The sequence below is a fragment of the Pseudorca crassidens genome, chromosome 15 (genome assembly GCF_039906515.1).
Source record: "Pseudorca crassidens isolate mPseCra1 chromosome 15, mPseCra1.hap1, whole genome shotgun sequence".
In the NCBI taxonomy this organism is placed as follows: Eukaryota; Metazoa; Chordata; class Mammalia; order Artiodactyla; family Delphinidae; genus Pseudorca; species Pseudorca crassidens.
In genome coordinates this window covers 65,491,518-65,513,634 of record NC_090310.1, presented here as the reverse complement: position 1 = coordinate 65,513,634, position 22,117 = coordinate 65,491,518, and the positions used below count along the sequence as shown (strand labels likewise).

General features: G+C 43.4%; 2 protein-coding genes across 3 annotated transcripts in view; one reads left to right on the top strand and one right to left on the bottom strand.

The window, feature by feature from the left end:
* Positions 1-776: 776 nt before the first annotated feature.
* On the bottom strand, positions 777-5,266 carry PROCR (protein C receptor). The gene is made up of 5 exons (XM_067707932.1): positions 5,122-5,266; positions 4,851-5,001; positions 2,400-2,651; positions 1,729-2,007; positions 777-1,474 (listed from the first exon to the last, which is right to left on the bottom strand). Exons 2-5 carry the CDS (start codon positions 4,927-4,929, stop codon positions 1,356-1,358), a joined length of 729 nt encoding a protein of 242 aa, XP_067564033.1. The 5' UTR covers positions 4,930-5,001; positions 5,122-5,266; the 3' UTR covers positions 777-1,355.
* The window catches only part of EDEM2 (ER degradation enhancing alpha-mannosidase like protein 2), a 48,987-nt gene continuing 29,365 nt past the window's right edge, over positions 2,496-22,117 (top strand). For both annotated transcript variants that reach the window (XM_067707928.1, XM_067707926.1), the window contains exons 1-3: positions 2,496-2,640; positions 18,920-19,131; positions 20,680-20,820. The gene's annotated coding sequence lies outside the window, so the exon portion shown is untranslated. The remainder of the gene's footprint in view (positions 2,641-18,919; positions 19,132-20,679; positions 20,821-22,117) is intronic.

Sequence of the window (22,117 nt, the reverse complement as noted above, 5' to 3'; positions counted from 1 at the left end):
ATATGGCATTTCATTTTGAACATGTTGACTCTGAAATGTCTGCAAAATATTAAGGTACAGATGATTTTCAAGAAGCAAGGCAAATGGGGGGGTCTGGAGGTCAGCAGCAAAGGCTATATTTATTGAGTATATATATATATATTACCTTATATTATCTCATTTAATACTCATAATGCCTCTATGAGATAGGTATTGTTTTTATTATACCCTTTTAGTATATTTTATTATACCTTTTGTTTATGAAGAAACTAAGACTTGAAGAAGTTAAATGCCTGGCTCATAGAGGTAAAACTCGAGCCTGTCTTATGACAAAACACATGCTCTCAAAGACACCATGACATTGTTTCCCCATGGAAACCACCACATAGAGACAGTATTTGAAGTCATGGAAGTTAGTAGGTCACCAGAAAGGGTACAGTTTAAAGGGGAACAAAAGGAGCCAAAAAAAGGAATTCTAAGGAAGTCAACATTTCAAAGGTGAATTGAGGAAGATGACATAGGCAAAGGGATTGATTGAGCAGCCAAAACACTTTTTAAAGATGAGAAGTATGCTATCTCAGAAGTTGGGGTAAAAAGAGAGCCCTAGTCCACAAAGTGAAATGTTGCAGATATCATGGAAGATGAAGGTTTCACAATTAGAGGTCATTGATTATCTTAGACCAGTTTACAGAGAAGTCAGATTGCAGTGGGTTGAAGAGAGAATGGGTGGTGAGGAAGTAGAAGCAAAGGGTATAGGCTACTTTCCCCAAAGTTTTGCAAAGTAGAGGAAATAATAATGCTGTATACACAAGTAAGGAATTTTATTAATGTTATTAATTGATTAATTAATAATTCCTTGCTCCCATATTACTTCGATTGCACACTTCCATCATTTCTCTGGTTATTTCTACCTCTATTGTATAATACCAGTGTCCCTTCCCAAGTCTAACATACCCGGAAGCACTGAATGTTGGTTGTTTGGGTTGTGGATGATTTGTTTTATTTGGTTATGTGTTTTGAACGCCTCAGGTGATTCTGTCTTTGGAAGATGGGTGGGCCACAGACCACCTCCGTTGCCCCAACTCCGTCATCTGTTTTCCACAAACATAGATAAGCATTCACTTCGCAGACCAGTTCAGCAAAGGTGCCAGTTCTTAGGTTCTTAGCAAACCAACTACCCTGTCTGCCTAGGCTCCTCCCCTCCCCTCCCTCAAATTCTTGGTGGGCGGGTCTTGGAGAAGAAATGAGCTGCCATTCTAAATCTTCTGGAGTATAATGTCCCAGATGGGGAATCTGTACAGTTTTGCAGTGAGCTGAGATCTTCCTTTGCCAGGCCCCATCAGTCTAGCTCTTTTTCAGAGAGGGCTGGAGAGTAATTAACACCGCTGCCGTCCACCTGTGCACAAGAAGATGCCTACAGCCACTCCAGTGATGATGAAACAGCCCACCAGGATGCCCAGGACCAGCGAAGTGTAGGAGCGGCCTACTTGGCTTCCTGCAGAACACGCGGAGAGTTAGCTTGAAGAACATACCCCCAAGGAGTCCATGGTTTGAATCAAACCCCAAGGGATTCCTTCCCCAAAGGAAGCGGGGCGGGGAGGGCTAGTTCACCAATTTACGGAAGGTGTGTGTACTCTGTCCCAAACCGCCAGCCTTGGGCCTTCTGTTGCTCAAGGTATCCATCCTTCAGGTCCACGCATTTGCCTGGAACCCACCCAACACACAGGACCCTCCCCGATCCCACCATACCTTTCGAGCTGTTCCCGGTGATGTGTTTCTGCACGTACTGCACACAGGTGTCCTGCAGAAATTCCCTCAGTTCGTACCGAGTACGATTGTACTTGTTGAGCTGCTCCAGGGCGTAGGTGACCACACTGGAAGATGCCTGAGGCCCTGCCGTCCATGAGGCTGTCTTCGGTTGAAAACTCATAAAGGAGCTCCCATTCACAGCCACTTCGAAGAAGACACGGGCTTTCAAGTCCTCAGGAGGCAGCTCACATCCCAGGAAGCAGCGAATGGTCAGAGGAACTGTAGATGGGGGATTCAGGGTCAGGGGGCTATGTGGAAGGGTGTCAGGTGTCGGGGCATGTCCGCCAGGGGGAAGTGAGCTTTCAGGGTGCAGGGTGGATCAGGGACAGGGCCTCTTAACAGGGGCTACCCCGAGGTCATGCCAGCAGGAAGAGGGCCTGACGGACAGTACAGTACGTCAGCTAGGACACCCACTCTTCTCCAGCCTCCATCTCCCACCCAGCAATCAGCAAAGGCAAAAAGACCACGCCCGGCGAGGACACCCATCCCAGAACTTGGCCCCGCCCGGTTCTTCCACAGACCCTCCCCCCAGTTAGGTCCCGCCCATAGGCCGCGCCTCCCACCTCAAGGGCCCACCCTCGCCAGCCCCCGCCCCTGCGTGCGTCACTCACAGGCCACGCCCCGCTCGTGGTGCACCACCTGCACCAGGCCCAGGAACTCCTGCAGGTAGCGATTCACACTGTTCTTTGTGAGAGCCCAGCTCTCGGGCTCCTGCAAGGGCTGCAGCTGTTGGATCGAGACGTTGTTGCCCGGGCCTTCCAGAACGTGCGTCAGGACCCCCCCGAGCGTCGCGTTGCCCCGGTGCCACACTTGAGAGGGGTTGCGGAAGTAGGAGACCTGGATCATGTGGAGGTACCGCGGGCCTGGGGGCAGGAGTCAGCGCGTCGGGCCCAGGCCGGCGTGGGAGGGGTCGGCGTGTAACCCGAGATAATAACTCCCCACCCAGAGGTCGGCCGCCCACCTTCTTGGCCCTTCCTAAACCATAAAGTGCCCTCCCACCCTTCCTTCCATTTGACGCTCTCAGGAACCCTGCCAGGAAGGCAGGACAGGGGTTATTATCTTTGTTTTTACAGATGAGGAAACTGAGGCTAGAAGTGCAGGAGCCACTTGCCCCAGGATAATCCAGACGGTCAGTGGAAGAGCCACTCTGGTCTGCTTTCTCTCTCTCACCCCTTCCTCCCCACCCCCCCATTTCCGGTTGGTTAACAAATCCTGACCTACAGTGAAGTCCCAATTCCATCTCCTGTTCTCTGTCTCCTCTGCCACTGCCCCACTTCAGGCCTCAGTGGTTCTCATCTGTCCTGGAGTAGTAACTTCCTTCCTCATCCCCCCCTCCACTCATCTTTCAGTGTCACCCCTTCTAATCTGCCCTCCACCTGGCCCAGAAATAAGATTATGTCCTTCTGCTTAAAAATCCTCCAGGGACACAGTCCCCTATCAACAACAACAATAGTAATAGCCATTAAGTGCTTATTATGACCTGGGCACTGTACTTTACATGCATCATTATCCTATTTGTGCTTTCCTTCCATTAACTTGATGTAGTCGCTACTATTACTAACCCCAGTCCATGTGGAAAACAGGTGAAAGTGGCATAGCAGAGTCAAGGTTAGCATGCAGGCAGTCTGAGCCCAGCACTCTTAGCCACTCAACTATACTGTCTCCAAATAGGATATCTGTCCGTAGAATCAAGTCCAAAGTCTTTAGCCTGACATTCAAGGCTGCCGGAGACTGGGCCCCACCTGCCTTTTTTGTCCTCTTCCCTGTGCTTAGATAGTACCTCAAAGTATTTGGAGTCCGTCATGCTGCCTTTCAGGTGACATGTGAATAGCATGCCAGGGTTGCTGTGCCTCCTGGCAAACTTCTGTTCATGCTTTAAGACCCAGCTGTTGCCCTCTCCTTGAAGAAGTTTTCCTAATGCTTCTCTTTACCCTCTCAGATACAGTGGGTCAGTTTCAGCGATCCCATATTCTGCATAACTGTCTCCAAACACACAGGCTTCCATTCCTCTAGGCTATGGAATCATGTCTGGTTATCTCTGCCTCCTACACCCACTAAGGGCCTGGCATGGAGTTGGTGCCCAGAGAATGTCTGAGGGGGGAATGAGCCTGGCGATGTAAATCTCCTTGGGGACGTGTGTCTTGTCCACGTTTGCATCTGAGAAGTTGTGCTCTGTGTCTGCAGATGTGAACGAGTATTTCTGTGTGGGTCACCCCCAGACAAGGTTCTTAACTGCTTTGACCAGTCTCCTCCTTTGTAAAATGGAGATAATAATATCACCCACCTTGTAAAGATTTTGTGGGAGTGAAATGAGTCAATACACGTGTTAAGCATAGTGAGCACTGATTGAATACTGGTTATTATTTGCTCTCTCTCTGAGGGGGAGACTGAAGCTACAGAGGCTGTGGGAGAGGGGAGACGAGGCCCCTGTGCAATTACAGTGCAAGGCAGTAACTCCCCTTCCCTGCTTAAATGGAGCCACTGTGGCAGCCTGATCCTTCACAAGTTCTCCCATCAACCGCAGCTTGTCTCTCCCCCGGATTTCCCCTCACCAGCCTGCCCCCAGTCTTCCTCCACCTTATCTAGTCTCCTCTTCTGCCTCACAGGTCTCAGCCCCAGTCTTTCCCCAAGTCTCCCGTCAGTTCTCCCAGTGTCTCTCATTCCTTCCATCTCTTGTCTCATCCCTAAGTCTCTTCCCATCTTCCCTAAACTCACCTCCATCCACCATCACCCTCAGACCTCCCTCTTCAGACTTCGCCCCATCTTTCCTCTCTCCCCATGGCTAATTCTCTCACCCTTTCTACAAGCCCCTTTCCCATTTTTCCAGTCTTGTTTCCCCCCAGCCTCCTGCATCTCCCCCTTCCCAGGGGCTGAACTATGCTTCCTCACCTTGGCTTTGGGACACGAACCAGTCCCCAGGACCTGCCTGCCTGCTGGAGAGATCCAGCCGGCTGCAGACACAGACACTGTGGGATAAGCTCCCCTCTGGTCTTGCCTGTGTACCCAGACAGGCTGAGAGTCTCCAGAACCATCCCGGGGCACGAGATGTGCCCTCGACTCACCATCTGAGGCTTCCTGGCTACAGAGGGCCCAGCAGGGCAGGAGCAGTAGTGGCAGCAGGGGCAGCAGTGTTGTCAACATCCTGTAGCTGAGGTTCTCGACCCCACCTGGGCTCTTGGCTCTGGCAGGCTGGGGGCTCCGGCTGACTGCAGCCTAGGGGAAAAAGAAGTGAGGACTGTCTGGGAGGGGAGGAGACTGGACGGAGGAGGCTGGAAGGTGGCCAGGGCATGGGAAGAGAAAGAGGTCGGCAGGCTTATAAACTGTTATTCTTACCCAGTCACATTTCCTACTAGGAGGCGGGCCTCTCTCTTTCCCTCCCTCTGCCCCACCCTGAATCACACTCTCCTGCCTGCAGGGACCTGCCTTTTCCCTTTTCCCTGGGCAACTTCTGAGGAACAGGGAGCGGAAAAGGGGGAGAAGGGCCAGAGAGAAGTCCTGCCTTCGCTGAGTCAGGGGGTGGGGCATCAACTTAGAGCAGATTCTAGGATGTTGAGATCAGCATGTTCCTGGTGGGGAAACTGAGGCCCAGAGAGATGTAAGGAATTAAAAAAAAAATAAAAGAATGACATAGAACAGTATAAAAGTTTTCAGTGCATCACCCTTAATAAGGGTAAACATTATTTCATGAAATATTTGTTCAGTTGTATATGTGTGTGTGTTGGTTCTGTGTGTGTATATTTCTATGGTGGATATTGGGTAGCAGTGTGAAGTTTATTTCTTACTCTAGGAAGCAAGTAGAAAAATTTGAAAGTCACTCTCCCAAACTATGTTAATCTATACTGTGGGATACTATGCAGTTGTTAAAAAAAACCCCTTTCTGCCCAATGCCCACTCTGTTTTCATCATATTACTTAGCACTACCTGAAATGATTTTACTTATTCATTTACATGTTTATTGTCTGAATGTCCCATCAGGATGTAAGCTCCATGAGGATAGAGGCTGTCCATCTTATTTGCTACTGTGCCTGGAACAGTGCACATCATAAATAATAGCATAATAAATAATAAATGTCAGCTAATGGATGACTCAGTGAGATAGTGATTATATGCCTAAATCACCAAGAGTAAGTTACAGAATATTATGTACAGTTTAGAACCGTTTATGTGCCAGCCACGCACACAACAACTAAACAACCTATTTCTTTATGCGAGTAAAGGAATCTGGAAAGATGTACACCAAATATAGCAGTAGTTCATCTCCAGGGAGGGGCCTGAGAGTAAGTGTGTGTGTGTGTGTGTGTGTGTGTGTGTGTGTGTGTGTTTGGTGTATGCGTTAGGGGTGACAATCTTGTGAAAGGCTTTCTCTATTTTGTGAAGGATTTTATCACTCTATCTGTATTGTTTGAAAATTTTGCATCTAGAATGTGATCATATATCTCTTGTTGGATTAAAACTAGAAGTTTAAGTAACAGATTGTGGTAGAAGACACATTATGAACTGATGTGTTGACATGAGACACTGATAAATGAAAAAAGGAACTGCAGAACGATTTATATAGTAAACGATACATATAGTAAAATTCCATCTATTTTTAGTTTAAAATTTTTACTTCTGTCCAAGTAATCCATATTTAATTCCATTCTTATATTTAAAAAAAACTTTATTTGTGTATCTATGTATTTATATATGCATAGGGAAAATGCCTGGAAGGGTACTGTCAGTAGAGATTACCTCTGGGGAATGGGATTAGATAAAGGGCTGAGGGGGGACTTTAACTTTTTATTTTATACACTGTTTCTTGGAGGGAGAGTAGATGTCGTAGTAGAATTGGGGCAAACCCTAGGCACATACCAGACTCCCAGTCTCTGAGCTGAAAATATACAAGAGTGTCCATACTTACCTCTCAGTTGTTATAAACCAGCATAGAAATAACAAAGTTTTTTCCAGTTCGTCAAAGTGGTCTAGTTAGAAGGAGAATGGGGGCCTTGTTTTCCTGGACTGGGACTCAGGAAAGCAAAAGGACTTAAATCACTGCCAATTATATTGTCTTGCCTTTTGTAAAAAAAATATTATGAAATAATTCATATTTGAAGAATTAATTCACGCTTGAATTTTATTACAAACATACAAGGCCCCACTACTCGGCACAAGAAATACAATATTACCAATATAATTGCAGCCCCCTCTGTACTCCTCCCCAACTGCATCTCTCTCCCCCGTGCCCCACCACCAAAGTAACCACTAATCAGAATTTGCTGTTTTTTATATCCTTACATTTCTGTATACTTGCACAATATATGCATATATCCTTAAGTAATATATAGTGGTATTTTGCATAAGTTGAGCTTTATAGAAATAGTATTGAAGTGCTTTTTTTACCTGACATATTAATGATTCATTCACGTTGCCCTGTGTAGGTCCATTAATTTCCACTGCTCTGTAATATGCCATCTTATGACTATACCACAATTTATTTATCCATTCTCCTGTTGTTAGACATTACAGTCTTTTTTCCAGGTTTTTGCTGTTATAAACAGTGCTGGTATGAATGTTCTTATAAACATTTTCTTGTGCATGGGTGGGAGAGTTTTTGTAGGTGCAAACCTGGGAGTAGCATTGCTGAGTCATAGGGTATATGCATACCTTCAATTTTACTAGATATTGCCACACTGATTTACAAAAAGGTTGGGCCAATTTACACCCCAGCAGTGTGTGAGAGTTCCCCAGCTCTACTTCCTTGCTAGCCATTGACGTCAGATGGTTGGATGTAAAATGGCACTTTGTTTTGGTTTTACTTTGCTTTATCTGATTCCTGGTGAGTTTGTGCATTTTTGCTTTGCCTTTTTTCTCCCTTGGGGGCTTAGAAGGGTACTTTGGGATGGAGGGTAATAAAGCATATGATTGAACCAACTGAGAGCTGTGAGTCTTTGATCTAAGCAGATAGGGCCTGGGTCACTGGGGTTAAGGTGGATCCACACCAATATGCACAGAGCTAATTACAGAGAGATCTTTCCCACCAAGCTAAGATCTGTCATGGACAGAAGTGGCAGCAGCTACAGCTGTTTCCCAAGCACCCTCCTCACACACCAGTGTCCTGAAAATTAAATAGGAGAGACAACAATTATTATAGGTAACATTTATCGTGGCTAGGAACAGCGTTAAGCTCTTTACACAAATAATCTCACATTCATATGCCAGCCCTACCAGGTGGGTTTCATTAACATCATTTTACTAATGAAACTGAGGCTTTGAGAGGGTAAGTGACTTACCTAAGGTCATAGAGCAAAAGCTAAAATCTGAACTCACATCTCTCTGATGCCAAAGTTTGTGAATTTAACCACCACATAGTATCTCAAAAATTTGAGGAGATAACTCTCCATCAGTATATTTTTGAACACATACTTCCAACATGCTTGAATATTTATGTATAATATAAAATGTGCCAAAAATTTATGCTAAGTGCTACACCTTATCGCTTCCTCTGGGGCAGATAGCACCAGGCTCGTTGTCTCCATGTGACTGATTGGATAATTAAAGGACAGAAGGTGTAATTAACGTGCCCAGGGTCACAGAGTTGAGAAGTTCAGAGCAGAGATTGGAACTCAAAGAGGATGGGTGTATGGGGTTGGGTACAGGGAGAACAAAGAGAGTACCGGGGCTGGGGAAGCTGGTAAGTGGGGGCAGCTTAAGGGGTGTCCCCATTCCCTTTCTAAAGCCAGGGGTGAGGGTTGGAGGCAGAGCCTCTGCTGCATCTGGCCTGGGTGGCTGAGGGGCAGAAAACCACTGAGCAGAGTGGGCACAGGGCCAGCTGCTGGGATTTGACTACGGCCTAAAGAATGAAGGTCCTGTTGAGTAAAGGAAGCAAGTGGTAGCATTTCCCACTGCAGAGCGCACATGTGGGGGGTAGATAAGGGAGACAGGAAGCTGAGCAGGGGCCAGTGCCGGTGCAGCCCCAGTAGGTGAGGAGAGGCCCTGCCAGGTCCGTAGGAGCTAGGCTGAGCTGGGGACTGGCAGAGTGCCCGGCGGGACTTCACAGGACCAGCCCTCTCCCTCCCTGTTAGCTACTGAAGAGAGGCAGTTGAAGCAACCAGGCCCAACTCGGATAACAACAGATAACAGCGGAGTGTGGTCCCTTCAGAGATCACCTACCCCTTAGGATGTGAAGCAATAACAATAACATGTATTGAGAGCTTACAATGTGCTAAGCATGGTATTAAGTCAGCAGAGTACTTGTGTTTTATTCTCACTAGTGCCCTATGAAAAGTAGGAAGACATAGCCATTACTCCCGTTTTACAGTTGAGGACACAGAGGCATAGAACAGTTACTTGACCTGCTGGAAGACACCCAACTAGTAAAGACAGATCTCAAATCCAAGTGACTTGTATCCCAAATATGTTTTCTTAACTATCAGGCCATCCTGAAAGAGTAAATGAGATGACTCGTACAAAGTGCCAGAACACAGTACGTATTCAATAGGTGGGAGAGAGAAGAAAGAAACTTGGCTTTGGGGGCAGCAAACAGAACTGACTGTGCCACAGGAAGAATGGAGGGCAGACATTAAGTAGGATTTCCTGAAGGAGAGGCAAAGGAATAGATATGAATCTTCCTCAAGATTTCCCCCTGTAGGAAGGGGAAGGGTGAGCTGTGACAGGGCGAGAGAGAGTCATGGACATATATACACTGACCAGCGTGGGGTAGATAGCTAGTGGGAAGCAGCCGCATGGCACAGGGATATCGGCTCAGTGCTTTGTGACCGCCTGGAGGGGTGGGATAGGGAGGGTGGGAGGGAGGGAGACGCAAGAGGGAAGAGATGTGGGAACATATGTATATGTACAACTGATTCACTTTGTTATAAAGCAGAAACTAACACACCATCGTAAAGCAATTATACCCCAATAAAGACGTTAAAAAAAAAAAAAGATTTTCCCCTGTACACACTCACACACCCCAAAAGAAGCCCCTAAAGTAGGATGATTCCAGCTCCTGCCTGCCTAGCAAGTGGTGGGAGCCTGGCATTCCTGGCTTGGTACCTGTTTATCTTTCCAGCCTTATCTTTCCAAGTATTCCAGTCTCAGCCAAACCTGCTCCTTCTGGTTTCCTGAACACAGAGCACACAAATGTTATCTTTTCACTTTCTTTATCTTATCTTTAGATAAACAGAAATTCCTAATTTTAAGATGGTCAACTTTATCGTCTTTTCTGTTAGTTCATGCTATTTGTTCCTTGTTTGAGAAATCCTTCCCTACTCTGGGATCACGAAGATATTCTCCTATTTATTTTCAAAAGCTTTATACTTTTGTCTTTCACCTTTAGGTGTATGGTGGGAAATAGAGGTCAAGATTAGTTTCCTTCTACCTCAACATAATAAAGGCCATATACGGCAAACCCACAGCAAACATCATTCTCAATGGTGAAAAACTGAAAGCCTTTCCTCTAAGATTAGGAACAAGACAAAGATGTCCACTCTCACCACTATTATTCAACATAGTTTTGGAAGTCCTAGCTGTGGCAATCAGGGAAGAAAAAGAAATAAAAGGAATACAAATTGTAAAAGAAGAAGTAAAACTGTCACTGTTTGCAGATGACATGATACAATACATAGACAATCCTAAAGATGCCACCAGAAAACTACTAGAGCTCATCAATGAATTTGGTAAAGTTGCAGGATACAAAATTAATGCACAGAAATCTCTTGTATTCCTATACGCTAACAACAAAAGATCAGAAAGAGAAATTAAGGAAACTCCCATTCACTACTGCAACAAAAAGAATAAAATACCTAGGAATAAACCTACCTAAGGAGGTAAAAGACCTATACTCAGAAAACTATAAAACACTGATGAAAGAAATCAAAGATGACACAAACAAATGGAGAGATATACCATGTTCTTGGATTGGAAGAATCAATATTGTGAAAATGACTATACCCCCAAAACAATCTATAGATTCAGTGCAATTCCTATCAAATTACCAATGGCATTTTTTACAGAGCTAGAACAAAAAAAATCTTAAAATTTGTATGGAGACACAAAAGACCCTGAATAGCCAAAGCAATCTTTGTTTGTTTGTTTTTTGCGATACGCGGGCCTCTCACTGTTGTGGCCTCTCCCGTTGCGGAGCACAGGCTCCGGACGCGCAGACTCAGCGGCCGTGGCTCACGGGCCCAGCCGCTCCGCGGCATGTGGGATCTTCCCGGACCGGGGCACGAACCCGTGTCCCCTGCATCGGCAGGCGGACTCTCAACCACTGCGCCACCAGGGAAGCCCTTTTTTTTTAATGTATTTATTTTATTTATTTATTTTTGGCTGGGTTGGGTCTTTGTTGCTGCGTGCGGGCTTTCTCTAGTTGCGGTGAGTGGAGGCTACTCTTTGTTGCGGTGCATGGGCTTCTCATTGTGGTGGCTTCTCTTGTAGCAGAGCAGGGGCTCTAGGTACATGGGTTTCAGTAGCTGCGGCACGCAGCCTCCATAGTTGTGGTGCACAGGCTTAGTTGCTCTGCAGCATGTGGGATCTTCCCAGACCAGGGATCGAACTCGTGTCCCCTGCATTGGCAGGCAGATTCTCAACCATTGCGCCACCAGGGAAGCCCAAGCCAAAGCAATCTTGAGGGAAAAAAATGGAGCTGGAGGAATCAGACTCCCTGACTTCAGACTATACTACAAAGCTACAGTAATCAAGACAATATGGTACTGGCACAAAAACCAAAATATAGATCAATGGAACAGGATAGAAAGCCCAGAGATAAACCGATACACCTATGGTCAACTAATCTATGACAAAGGAGGCAAGGATATACAATGGAGAAAAGTCTCTTCAATAAGTGGTGCTGGGAAAACTGGACAGCTACATGTAAAAGAATGAAATTAGAACACTCCCTAACACCATACACAAAAATAAACTCCAAATGGTTTAAAGACCTAAATGTAAGACCGGAGACTATAAAACTCTTAGAGGAAAACATAGGCAGAACACTCTTTGACATAAATCACAGCAAGATCTTTTTTGACCCACCTCCTAGAGTAATTGAAATAAAACCAAAAGTAAACAAATGGGACCTAATGAAACTTCAAAGCTTTTGCAGAGCAAAGGAACCCATAAACAAGATGAAAAGTCAACCCTCAGAATGGGAGAAAATATTTGTGAACTAATCAATAGACAAAGGATTAATCTCCAAAATATATAAACAGCTCATGCAGCTCAATATTAAACAAACAACCCAATCCAAAAATGGGCAGAAGACCTAAATAGACATTTCTCCAAAGAAGACATACAGATGGTCGAGGAGCACATGAAAAGTTGCTCAATATCACTAGTTATTAGAGAAATGCAAATCAAAACTACAATGAGGTATCACCTCACACCAGTTAGAATGGCTATCATCAGAAAATCTACAAACAACAAATGCTGGAGAGGGTGTGGAGAAAAGGGAACCCTCTTGCACTGTTGGTGGGAATGTAAATTGATGCAGCCACTATGGAGAACAGTGTGGAGGTTCCTCAAAAAACTAAAAATAGAATTACCATATGACCCAGCAATCCCACTACTGGGCATATACCCAGAGAAATCCATTATTCAAAAAAGACACATGTACCCCAATGTTCATTGCAGCACTATTTAAAATAGCCAGGTCATGTAAGCAACCTAAATGTCCATCAACAGGCGAATGGATAAAGAAGTTGTGGTATATATATACAATGGACTATTACTCAGCCATAAAAAGGAACGAAATTGGGTCATTTGTAGAGACATGGATGGACCTAGAGACTGTCATACAGAGTGAAGTAAGTCAGAAAGAGAAAAACAAATATTGTATATTAACGCATATATGTGGAATCTAGAAGAATGGTACAGACGAACCAGTTTGCAAGGCAGAAATAGAGACGCAGATGTAGAGAACAAATGTTTGGACACCAAGGGGTGAAAGTGGGGTGGTGGTGGTGTTGGGATGAATTGGGAGATTGGGATTGACATATATACACTAATATGTATAAATAGATAACTAGTAAGAACCTGCTATATAAAAATAAATAAATTAAATTAAAAAAAAAAGAAAAGATTAGTTTCCCTTATGTGGATAGCCCATTGTCCCAGCACCACTTCTTGAAAGTCTGCCCTTCCTTACTGATCTGCAGTGACATCTCTGACTTATAGTAAATGTGTTTCTTTTGTTTCAGTGGCCTATTCTTCTCTCCCTGCACCAATGTCACAGTCTCTCAATTAGTATAGACTTATAATATATCTTCATTTCTTGCAGATCAAGTCTTCCCACCTTGTTCTTCAATAGTGTCTTGTTTTTTGTTTTTTGCCACACCACACAGCCTGCGGAATTCTAGTTCCCCGACCAGGGATCAAATCTGGGCCCTCGGCAGTGAAAGCAGGAGTCCTAACCACTGGGCCACCAGGGAATTCCCGTGTCTTGGCTATTTTTGAGTCTTGAATTTCTATACATAAATTTTAGAATCATTTTGTCAAGTTGTTGGGATTTCAGTTGGTATTGCATTTAATGTGTTAATGGCTTTGGGGAAAATTGACATCTTTACAATATTGAATTGTCCAACGCATGATAGAGTATATCTCTTCATTTATTTCTATTTCTATCTCCTCTGGTGTCTCCCAGAGTTACATGAGTTTCTTTCTAGACATCTTGCCCATCCTTTGTTAGATTTTTTTCCCTAGGTCCTTCATATTTTAAAATGTTATTGACAATGGTAATTACAAGAAATTTCATGTTCTGTTTATTGCTGGTATATAGAGATACTGATAATTTTATTGCATTGATTTTGTATCTAGAAACCTTAACTATTTTATTTATTTCAGTAATTATTTGTAGATTCTTTCGATTTTCTATATGCATAGTCACATCATTAGTAGATAGTGATAGTTTTATTCCTTCCTTTCGTTTTTATAGTTTCTTTTTCTTAACTTATTGTTCTGGCTCTGATCTCTAGTACAATGTTGAATAGAAATGATAGAAAATATAAGTGAGTATTCTTTTCATTTTCCTGGCTTAAAAAGGAAAGCTTTGGGCTTCCCTGGTGGCGCAGTGGTTGAGAGTCTGCCTGCCGATGCAGGGGACGCGGGTTTGTGCCCCGGTTCGGGAGGATCCCGCGTGCCGCGGAGCGGCTGGGCCCGTGAGCCATGGCCGCTGGGCCTGCGCGTCCGGAGCCTGTGCTCCGCAGCGGGAGAGGCCACAACAGTGAGAGGCCCGCGTCCCGAATAAAAAAAAAAAAAAAAAGGAAAGCTTTTATGATGTTTGCTATATTGAAAAAAAACCAGATACCGTTTATTGGAGTAAGGAAGAATCTTTTTTTCTTTAGGAAGATTATTTTTATTCCCAGTTTGCTGAGCTTTTAACATAAATGTTTCGAGTTTTTTAAATCCTTTATCATCATCTAATGAAATGATCATATGATTTTCCATCTTTAATTTGTTAATCTGGCAAATGCATTGTTTCTAGTGTTAAACTAACCTTGCGCTGTTGAAGACAATTCTTCATGAGGTATTATCCTTGTTATATATATTTTACTCTCCTGCTGTTTTTCTCTAGACTTCTCCATGTCCTCTCCATTCCTTCAAAGCCCTGCTGGGATACCACTTCCTTTTGAAAGCCTTGCAGGATGACCCCAGCTATATTTGACTTCTCACTCTACTCACAAAACCAATGGAACATTGCCTCCCCTGGTAGCTTCATTGTAGCTATATTGTCACCTTCTATCCCCTTCTCTCCTGGACTGTAACCCCCTGGAAGGCATCTTTGTGTTCTCTTCTCAGCCTGCTTCCTCCTCCCAGGACCCAGAGCAGAGGTGGTATTGAGTGTAACACCAAGGATGAGGCCATGGGCTCTGGGGTGAAGCTGCCTGGGCTCACATCTCAGCTTGGCCACTTGCTAGCTGTGGGATATAGGGCATGCCACCTGGCCTCCCTGAGCCCATCAGTTAAATAGGAAGAATAATAATACCTGTCTCATAGAGTTGTGGTGAGAATGAAATGATATAAGTGAACCACTTAGTACAGATCCGGGCACGTGGTATTTTTGCTATCTTAGTCTATAGCACGTAGAGGACTGGGGTTGGGGAGCATGAGGGGGATCGCGCTTATGAGAGTAGAGTCCTCTAACTTAGCCTGGGAGTCAGAGAAGTCTTCTTGGAAGAGGTGATGCCTAAGGTGGTCCTGCAGGGCAAATGAAGGATGGCAGTGGGGGAAGGGCAGAAGGTGTGGGGAAGAGTTCTTTCAGATAGAGGGAGAAGAAGGTGCAAAAGAATGTAATATGAGAGGAGAAAGAATATAACATGCTTTAGAAATTAGTAGTACTTAAGTGTGGCCAAAACGGAATAGGTGGGCAGCGGGGAGGGCAAAGTGATATGAAGAGGTAAGTAGGAGTCCGATGAAGAGTCTGTCATACTATACTAAGGAATGGAGACTTTATCTTCAGATAATTCTCACCCCCTTTTTGGCGCACCTAATACCTATTAGAGTAGGTGTCTCTTACTCCAGGAAGCCTTCCCTGATGTCACGCAAATCTGTGTTGGATATTCCCTCTGTTCTACCGTAGCCCTCTCCCCTCGTCACAGCTAACTTCTTTCCATGATAATTATCTGTTTAAGCATCATCTCTCCTTCATACCAAAAGCTGTAAGAGGGCAGGGAATGGGTTTTAACGTTTCTGTAACACAAGGCTAGTAGAGTACCTGGCACATGGTAAGTGCTCAATAGATATTTATTGGATGAATGAACAAATAAATAGAACATCTAGGGAAGGAGAGAAAATTGTGACCAGTAAAATGCCTGGCACATAATTGGCCCTTAGAAAAGTATTTAATCTTTTATTGTGCGTCAGCTTCATCATCTGGAAAATGGGAATAAAAATAGAAACTACCTCAAAGGGGTATCATGGGTCTGTGAATTGCTTAACCTAGGATCTGACATTTAGTGTAAAGGCTAATTCTCAGCATGTTAAACACATAATTCTCATACAAACAGTGAGCATGGGTCAAAATTTCATTTAACTCATTAGTAAGGGGGCTAGCAGGATGACAAAGCTAGCTCAAAACAGAATATAAAAACTGTTTTTTTTTAAATTTTATTTTATTTTTTTATACAGCAGGTTCTTATTAGTTATCTATTTTATACATATTAGTGTATACATGTCAGTCCCAATCTCCCAGTTCATCCCACCACGGCCACCTCCCTCTCCCGAAAACTGGGGGTTTTATAGTCACTGGAAAGAAAAATATTGAAATGATATTGCTAAATTATATTCAAATGGATTAAGGTCCTACAGGGTAATAAAACCATAACCTTAAGGATTATCTTCTCTACTAGACAGAAAAGGAAATCATCCCGTCCTATTACTTAACAGAATTGTGAAATGTCTGGGCCCTAATCAGTTGTGTAAATAATGTTAAATTGCTCTTCAGAGGCAGATGACTCTTAAGTAGACTTGCTGATCAGTGCTTTATTGTGACATCAAAAGGTCACATAATCATCTTTTTACTTTAGTAACATGTTTTAGTTAGTTTTTCTTAACACTGGTAAGTTTAGTTTAGTAGATACGGTTATTATTATAAGGCTCTCAATAAATATTTGCTGAAAGGATTTTCATTCTGTTAGGCTTTTTTCCTTCTCCCCAGCATCAGAGTTGGGACCTATAGAACTGGTAGACTGAGTGGGGAACCCTGCAGGACCCTATGCTCTTCCTTCCTTCAGCCTGGGGTGTTGTAATGCCAATTCTGTCTCATTAAATAGGCAGAAGAAGTATCTGCTTTGGGCATCAGCAAAGCAGGCACATATCTCTCCCCTCCGTAAGAACATGTATATATATTTTTGAAAGAACTGGATATTTCCAAAAAGGCAGTGCAGTAGGCAACATGGAAAAAAATCAGAAATTTTGGGGACCACTATCCATTTATTTTTTTTCAATTTTTCAATTTAGAAAATTGTGGTAAAATACATATAACATAAAATTTACCGTCCTAACCATTTTAAGTGTACAGTTCAATGGCATTAAGTACAGTCACATTGTTGTGCAACGATCACCACCATCCATCTGCAGAACTCTTTTCATCTTGCAAAACTGAAAGTCTGTACCTATTAAACAGTAACACATTGCCTTTCCCCCAGCCCCTGGCAACCACCCTCTACTTTCTGTCTCTATGCATTTGACTACTCTAGGTACCTCATATAGATGGTGTCATACAACATTTGTTCTCTTGTGGCTGGCTTATTTCACTTAGCATCATGTCCTCAAGGTTCATCCAAGTTGTACCACGTGTCAGAATTTCCTTCCTGTTTAACACTGAATAATATTCCATTGTATTTATATCACATTTTGTTTATCCTGTTATCCATTGATGGATGCTTGCATTGCTTCCATCTTTTGGCTATCACCTCCCTTTATTTTATAGAATAAGATTATTTTTGTTTTGAATTGCATATGAGGGATGGATACCATTTTCAAGGCTTGAGATCTCAAAGATTATAATCTGGCTCAGGGCCTGGGACTAACCAGACTATGAGAACATCTGTGGGTGGTCATTTCTTGATTTTGTACTTTTGCCTAAATATAACCAGGATGACTAAGTTTCTCTAGGCAGATTTAGCCTAGAGAATGTTTACATGGAATATGAGCATTAAAAACGTGTTCTAGGGCTTCCCTGGTGGTGCAGTGGTTGAGAGTCCGCCTGCCGATGCAGGGGACACGGGTTCGTGCCCCGGTCCGGGAAGATCCCACATGCCGCGGAGCGGCTGGGCCCGTGAGCCATGGCCACTGAGCCTGCGCGTCCGGAGCCTGTACTCCGCAACGGGAGAGGGCACAACAGTGAGAGGCCCGTGTACCGCAAAACAAACAAACAAACAAACAAAAAAAACGTGTTCTAGGGCTCTGACGTGCTCTAGATTTTGTATATACTGGGGACGGGAAATTCGAGCATTTCTACAAAGCAACAGATGGGAAATTTCCCAGGAACAAACTAGCTATCTCTTGGCAGTCCAAAAGTATGTAGTATGCAAGCTCTGCTCTGGGAGTTGAGAGAATCTGCTTGAACCATATGACCTCCAGATGCTAGAAAAGGAACTTCCAGATACTTCCCTGCTAAAAGTAGTTAAGAGTACTGGGTCAAAGGAAAACTAAAATGCCTGGGCTTCCAGCTTCAGGGAATTGAACCTTTTATTCTGACTTTCCAGCAAAAAGGAAGGGAATGGTGAATGTAGAATCGCATGAAGCTAAAGTTAGAGGATACTGCCGAAGTCAATCAGATCCCCACTTTTTTTTTTTTAAACATTTATTTAAATACTTAAAGACAGTGATATTGACTAATTAGACTTGGAATCAAATTGCCTCTGTTTCCTTTCTTCATTTTATTTTTGTAAGTCACAAATTTTCATACTTTTTGTTTTGTTTTGTTTTGTTTTGCAGTACGCGGGCCTCTCACTGTTGTGGCCTTCTCCCGTTGCGGAGCACAGGCTCCGGACGCGCAGGCTCAGCGGCCCTGGCTCACAGGCCCAGCCGCTCCGCGGCATGTGGGATCTTCCCGGACCGGGGCACAAACCTGCATCCCCCGCATCAGCAGGCAGACTCTCAACCACTGCGCCACCAGGGAAGCCCAGATCCCCACGTTTTAATTCTGTTTTGGACTTTTATTTATACAATTGTCATTAATTTCATCAATGTAGTAGAATATAGACTAGGTCTGAATCTTGGCTCTACAACTTATTCAGTGTGAGACGTTGATTATTACTAAACCTCTCTTCAATTTTTAAAATCTGTGTCTCAATTTTTAAAATCTTTAAAATGGTAATAATAATAGTATTGTGTCAGAGGATCGTGGTGAGGACGAACGTCCCAAGAACAGAGCCTGGGACATAGTAACTGCTATATAAATTCTTGCTATTATCTAGACATTTTGGCCTTCTCCTTCTCCTCTTCTTTATTATTATTATTATTCAGTTGGGAAATAATCAAATTTTATTTGGAGTGTCATCCTACAGTTTTATTCTGCTTCTTAATTGTTTCTGGGGGAAAATTTCTGCAGTTAATGTGTATTGAATTCTGCTTCTTGATTTTTTGCAATAACTCTATGAATCTGTTAACATTTTCGTTGTATGAAAGGTAGTCTCATTCTCTCATTTTCCAGATTTGGAAACTGAATCCCCAAAAGGGAAAGTGACTTGCCCAAGATCACACAGAGACAATGACTAAACCAGTAATAGAACGAAGGACTTCTGACCACGAGTCCACGGCTTGCTCCACTCGACACAGAGTTCAAGAATACTGACCTGGGGTATTAATACACTCTGCCCATCCTCCAAACATGCACAGGAAAACTTGAACACTCTATGATTCCAGGTATTCTCCAAAAGATGTCTTTCCTTTCTAGCAAAATTTCAGGCATTTCAAGGGAAAGTTCGGTGGCTTGACTTGTAATCTTCGTTGTATACCCAGCACTGTGCTTCAAGTTCTTGAGGGAAGAAATTATTGCCTATAACAGCTGGGATTATTAGGGACAGATGCCCAATAAATGGAACTAATTAACATACCCCCACTTTTTAAAAAAGAGGAATGGGGCGCAGGGAAGAGAATATTTATTAAGAAATTAATACGTTCTAGTCACTGTGCTAGAATTTTCACCACTATCCCATTTAATCCCCAGACACCCTTTGTAGCATTGTCGATTTCCAGATTTTGAATCAGGAAATTAAGGTTACTCTGAGTCTTCATGAGTAAATATTCAAGATTGACATTTCTCTGATGGACCACAACCTTTTAGAATCTAGTATTATAATCACAGAGTGAGAGGTAAAGCCAAGAAGGAAGAGACCTAATACATTCCAAAAGGTTAAAAAAAAAAAGAGTTTTTCTCGTGAAAAACGACGAAATCAACCATATAAATTGTGAAAATATAAGTCATGATTGTATTTGCTCTGTGACAGTGTGGAAATGCACATTTTTATCAAGCTAGAAACAGAAAACAAAGAAAAATTATGAGTATTTCAATCTTGCTCATCAAAAGAGACTGATCATTACCCAATCCAGGCAACCTGGCCCCACTCTCCCTGCAAACATTTAATCCACATGAGAGTTTTGAATGGAGACAAGAAGATAAGTGACAGGACTTATGTAGAGAAGGACACTTAGGCCTGGCTGAGTTTCATAGCATGGAAGGGCCCAGACCCAAAAAATGCTTAGTACCTATTATGCTAGGCTGAAAAAAAACGGCCCCCTAAAGACAATTAGGTCCTAGTTCCTGGAATCTTTAAGTGTACCCTGTTTGGAAAAAGGGTCTTTGCCGATGTGATCAAGTTAAGGATCTTGAGATGGGAGATTATCCTGTATTATCTAGGTAGGGCCCAAATGCAGTCACAAGTGTCCTTAGAGAGGCAGAGGGAGATATGATACTAATCCACAGAGGAGGAGGTGATGTGAACATGGAAGCAGAGATTGGAGTGACACGGCCACAGGCCAAGGCATGTCAGTAACATTCTCTTTTCCCTGGGAAGCTGGAGAGGCAAGGAGCAGATTCTTCCCTAGAGGCTCCGGGCCTGCCAATATCTTGATTTTGGCCCAGTGAAACTAATTTCAGACTTCTGGCCTCCAGAACTGTGAGAGAATACATTTCTGTTGCTTTAAAACACCAAGTTTGTGGTAATTATAATTTGTTAGCATAGTCACAGAAAACTAACACCGTGCCCCTGTGTTGGTATCCAAGTCTCAATTTACTGTCATCTCCTTTCCCTTCCATCTGGCACTTCCAAGAAGAGTTTCCAAAAGCATCCTAATATCTTTTGTTTGTCTCTTCTGAAAGGCACTGTGACAAGCACTTTATATGCAGTAGCTCACTGAACCCTCATAATCCTATTAGGTGAATATAATACTAATATTATTCCTATTTTACAGATGAGTAAAATGAGGCTCAGAAGAAAAGCTGGTGGGGCCACACTCCTAACAGGTGATGGAGCTAGTATTCCAACTCAGGTCTGCTCAAATCTAAAGCCCACACTTTTAACTTCTGTACTGTACTACCTCAAGATCTCTGGGGTAAGTCAAGGTTTTAATTCTCGTATCTACTGGCGAAATTTCAGGATATATATATCTGAGGGATATTTTCAAGGACTTTGGACCAAAGGAGACCAAACATGCCTTCATTGCAGCTCAAGGCACTGAGCTGCCATTTTTTAGCAAAGAGCAGAGGATGGCCAATCCTAGCATCACAGAAAGCTCAGGTTAAAAGGACCTCAGAGATCCATTTGTTCAAATTCCTCATTTTACATATGAAGAAGCTGGGCTCACAAAAGGGGAGGGCCCTGCCTAGGGTCACATATAGAGGCTTTAAGTGATAAAGTTGGGATTGAAGTCCTGGTCGCACTTCAAATCTAGGGTTGATTCTACTGCACATCACACTGCCCAAAGTCATGTGTGTTGCTATGGTCCAAAGGGCTGACAAAACTCTGGGAACTTGCAAGAAGGAAAATGGAAAAATGGGTCACAACCTTCTCAAAGCTATAGTGTCCCAGGTCTTCATTCTCACATGGGGTAACCTACAGGGCTGCAGCCCTGAGGTGCAGGGCTGAGATGGTCCAGGGGATTGGGAGGGGGTAGCTTCTGCATTGGGATGGAGACTGAAGAGACCATGATGATGTGACCATGTCCCAAATGGGAGGAAAGGAATGTCAAGATTTCATGAATTCCTAGAACTGAAGGGATTTCTGAAAATCTTGAGAGTAGCAGCTTTGGAAGTAAGTTGTCTCTTACATGATTAGCAAGGAACTCGTTTGGGAAACTCAATAAAATTCTAATTATGATAAAGGCTGAACATTCTTCATCCATCTTTAAATACATCCACTAATAAATATTGAGGCCCCACTGGTCTCTGCCTTCATGCTTAATAAGGTGGTTTTAAAAAAAGATAATATATTTAAAGTACTCATACAGTCTTAGTACACAAGTCCTTTAAAATGCTGTTGCTAAGAAAGAAATTGAAGATGTCACAAACAGATGGAAAGAGACACTATGTTCTTGAATTGGAAGAATTTATATATATATATATATATATATATATATATATATATATATATATATATTTTGTGGTACGTGGGCCTCTCACTGTTGTGGCCTCTCTCGTTGCGGAGCACAGGCTCCGGACACGCAGGCTCAGCGGCCATGGCTCACGGGCCCAGCCGCTCCGCAGCATGTGGGATCTTCCCAGACCGGGGCACGAACCCGTGTCCCCTGCATCGGCAGGCGGACTCTCAACCACTGCGCCACCAGGGAAGCCCGGAAGAATTAATATTTTTAAATGGCCATACTACCCCAGGCAACCTATAGATTCAGTGCA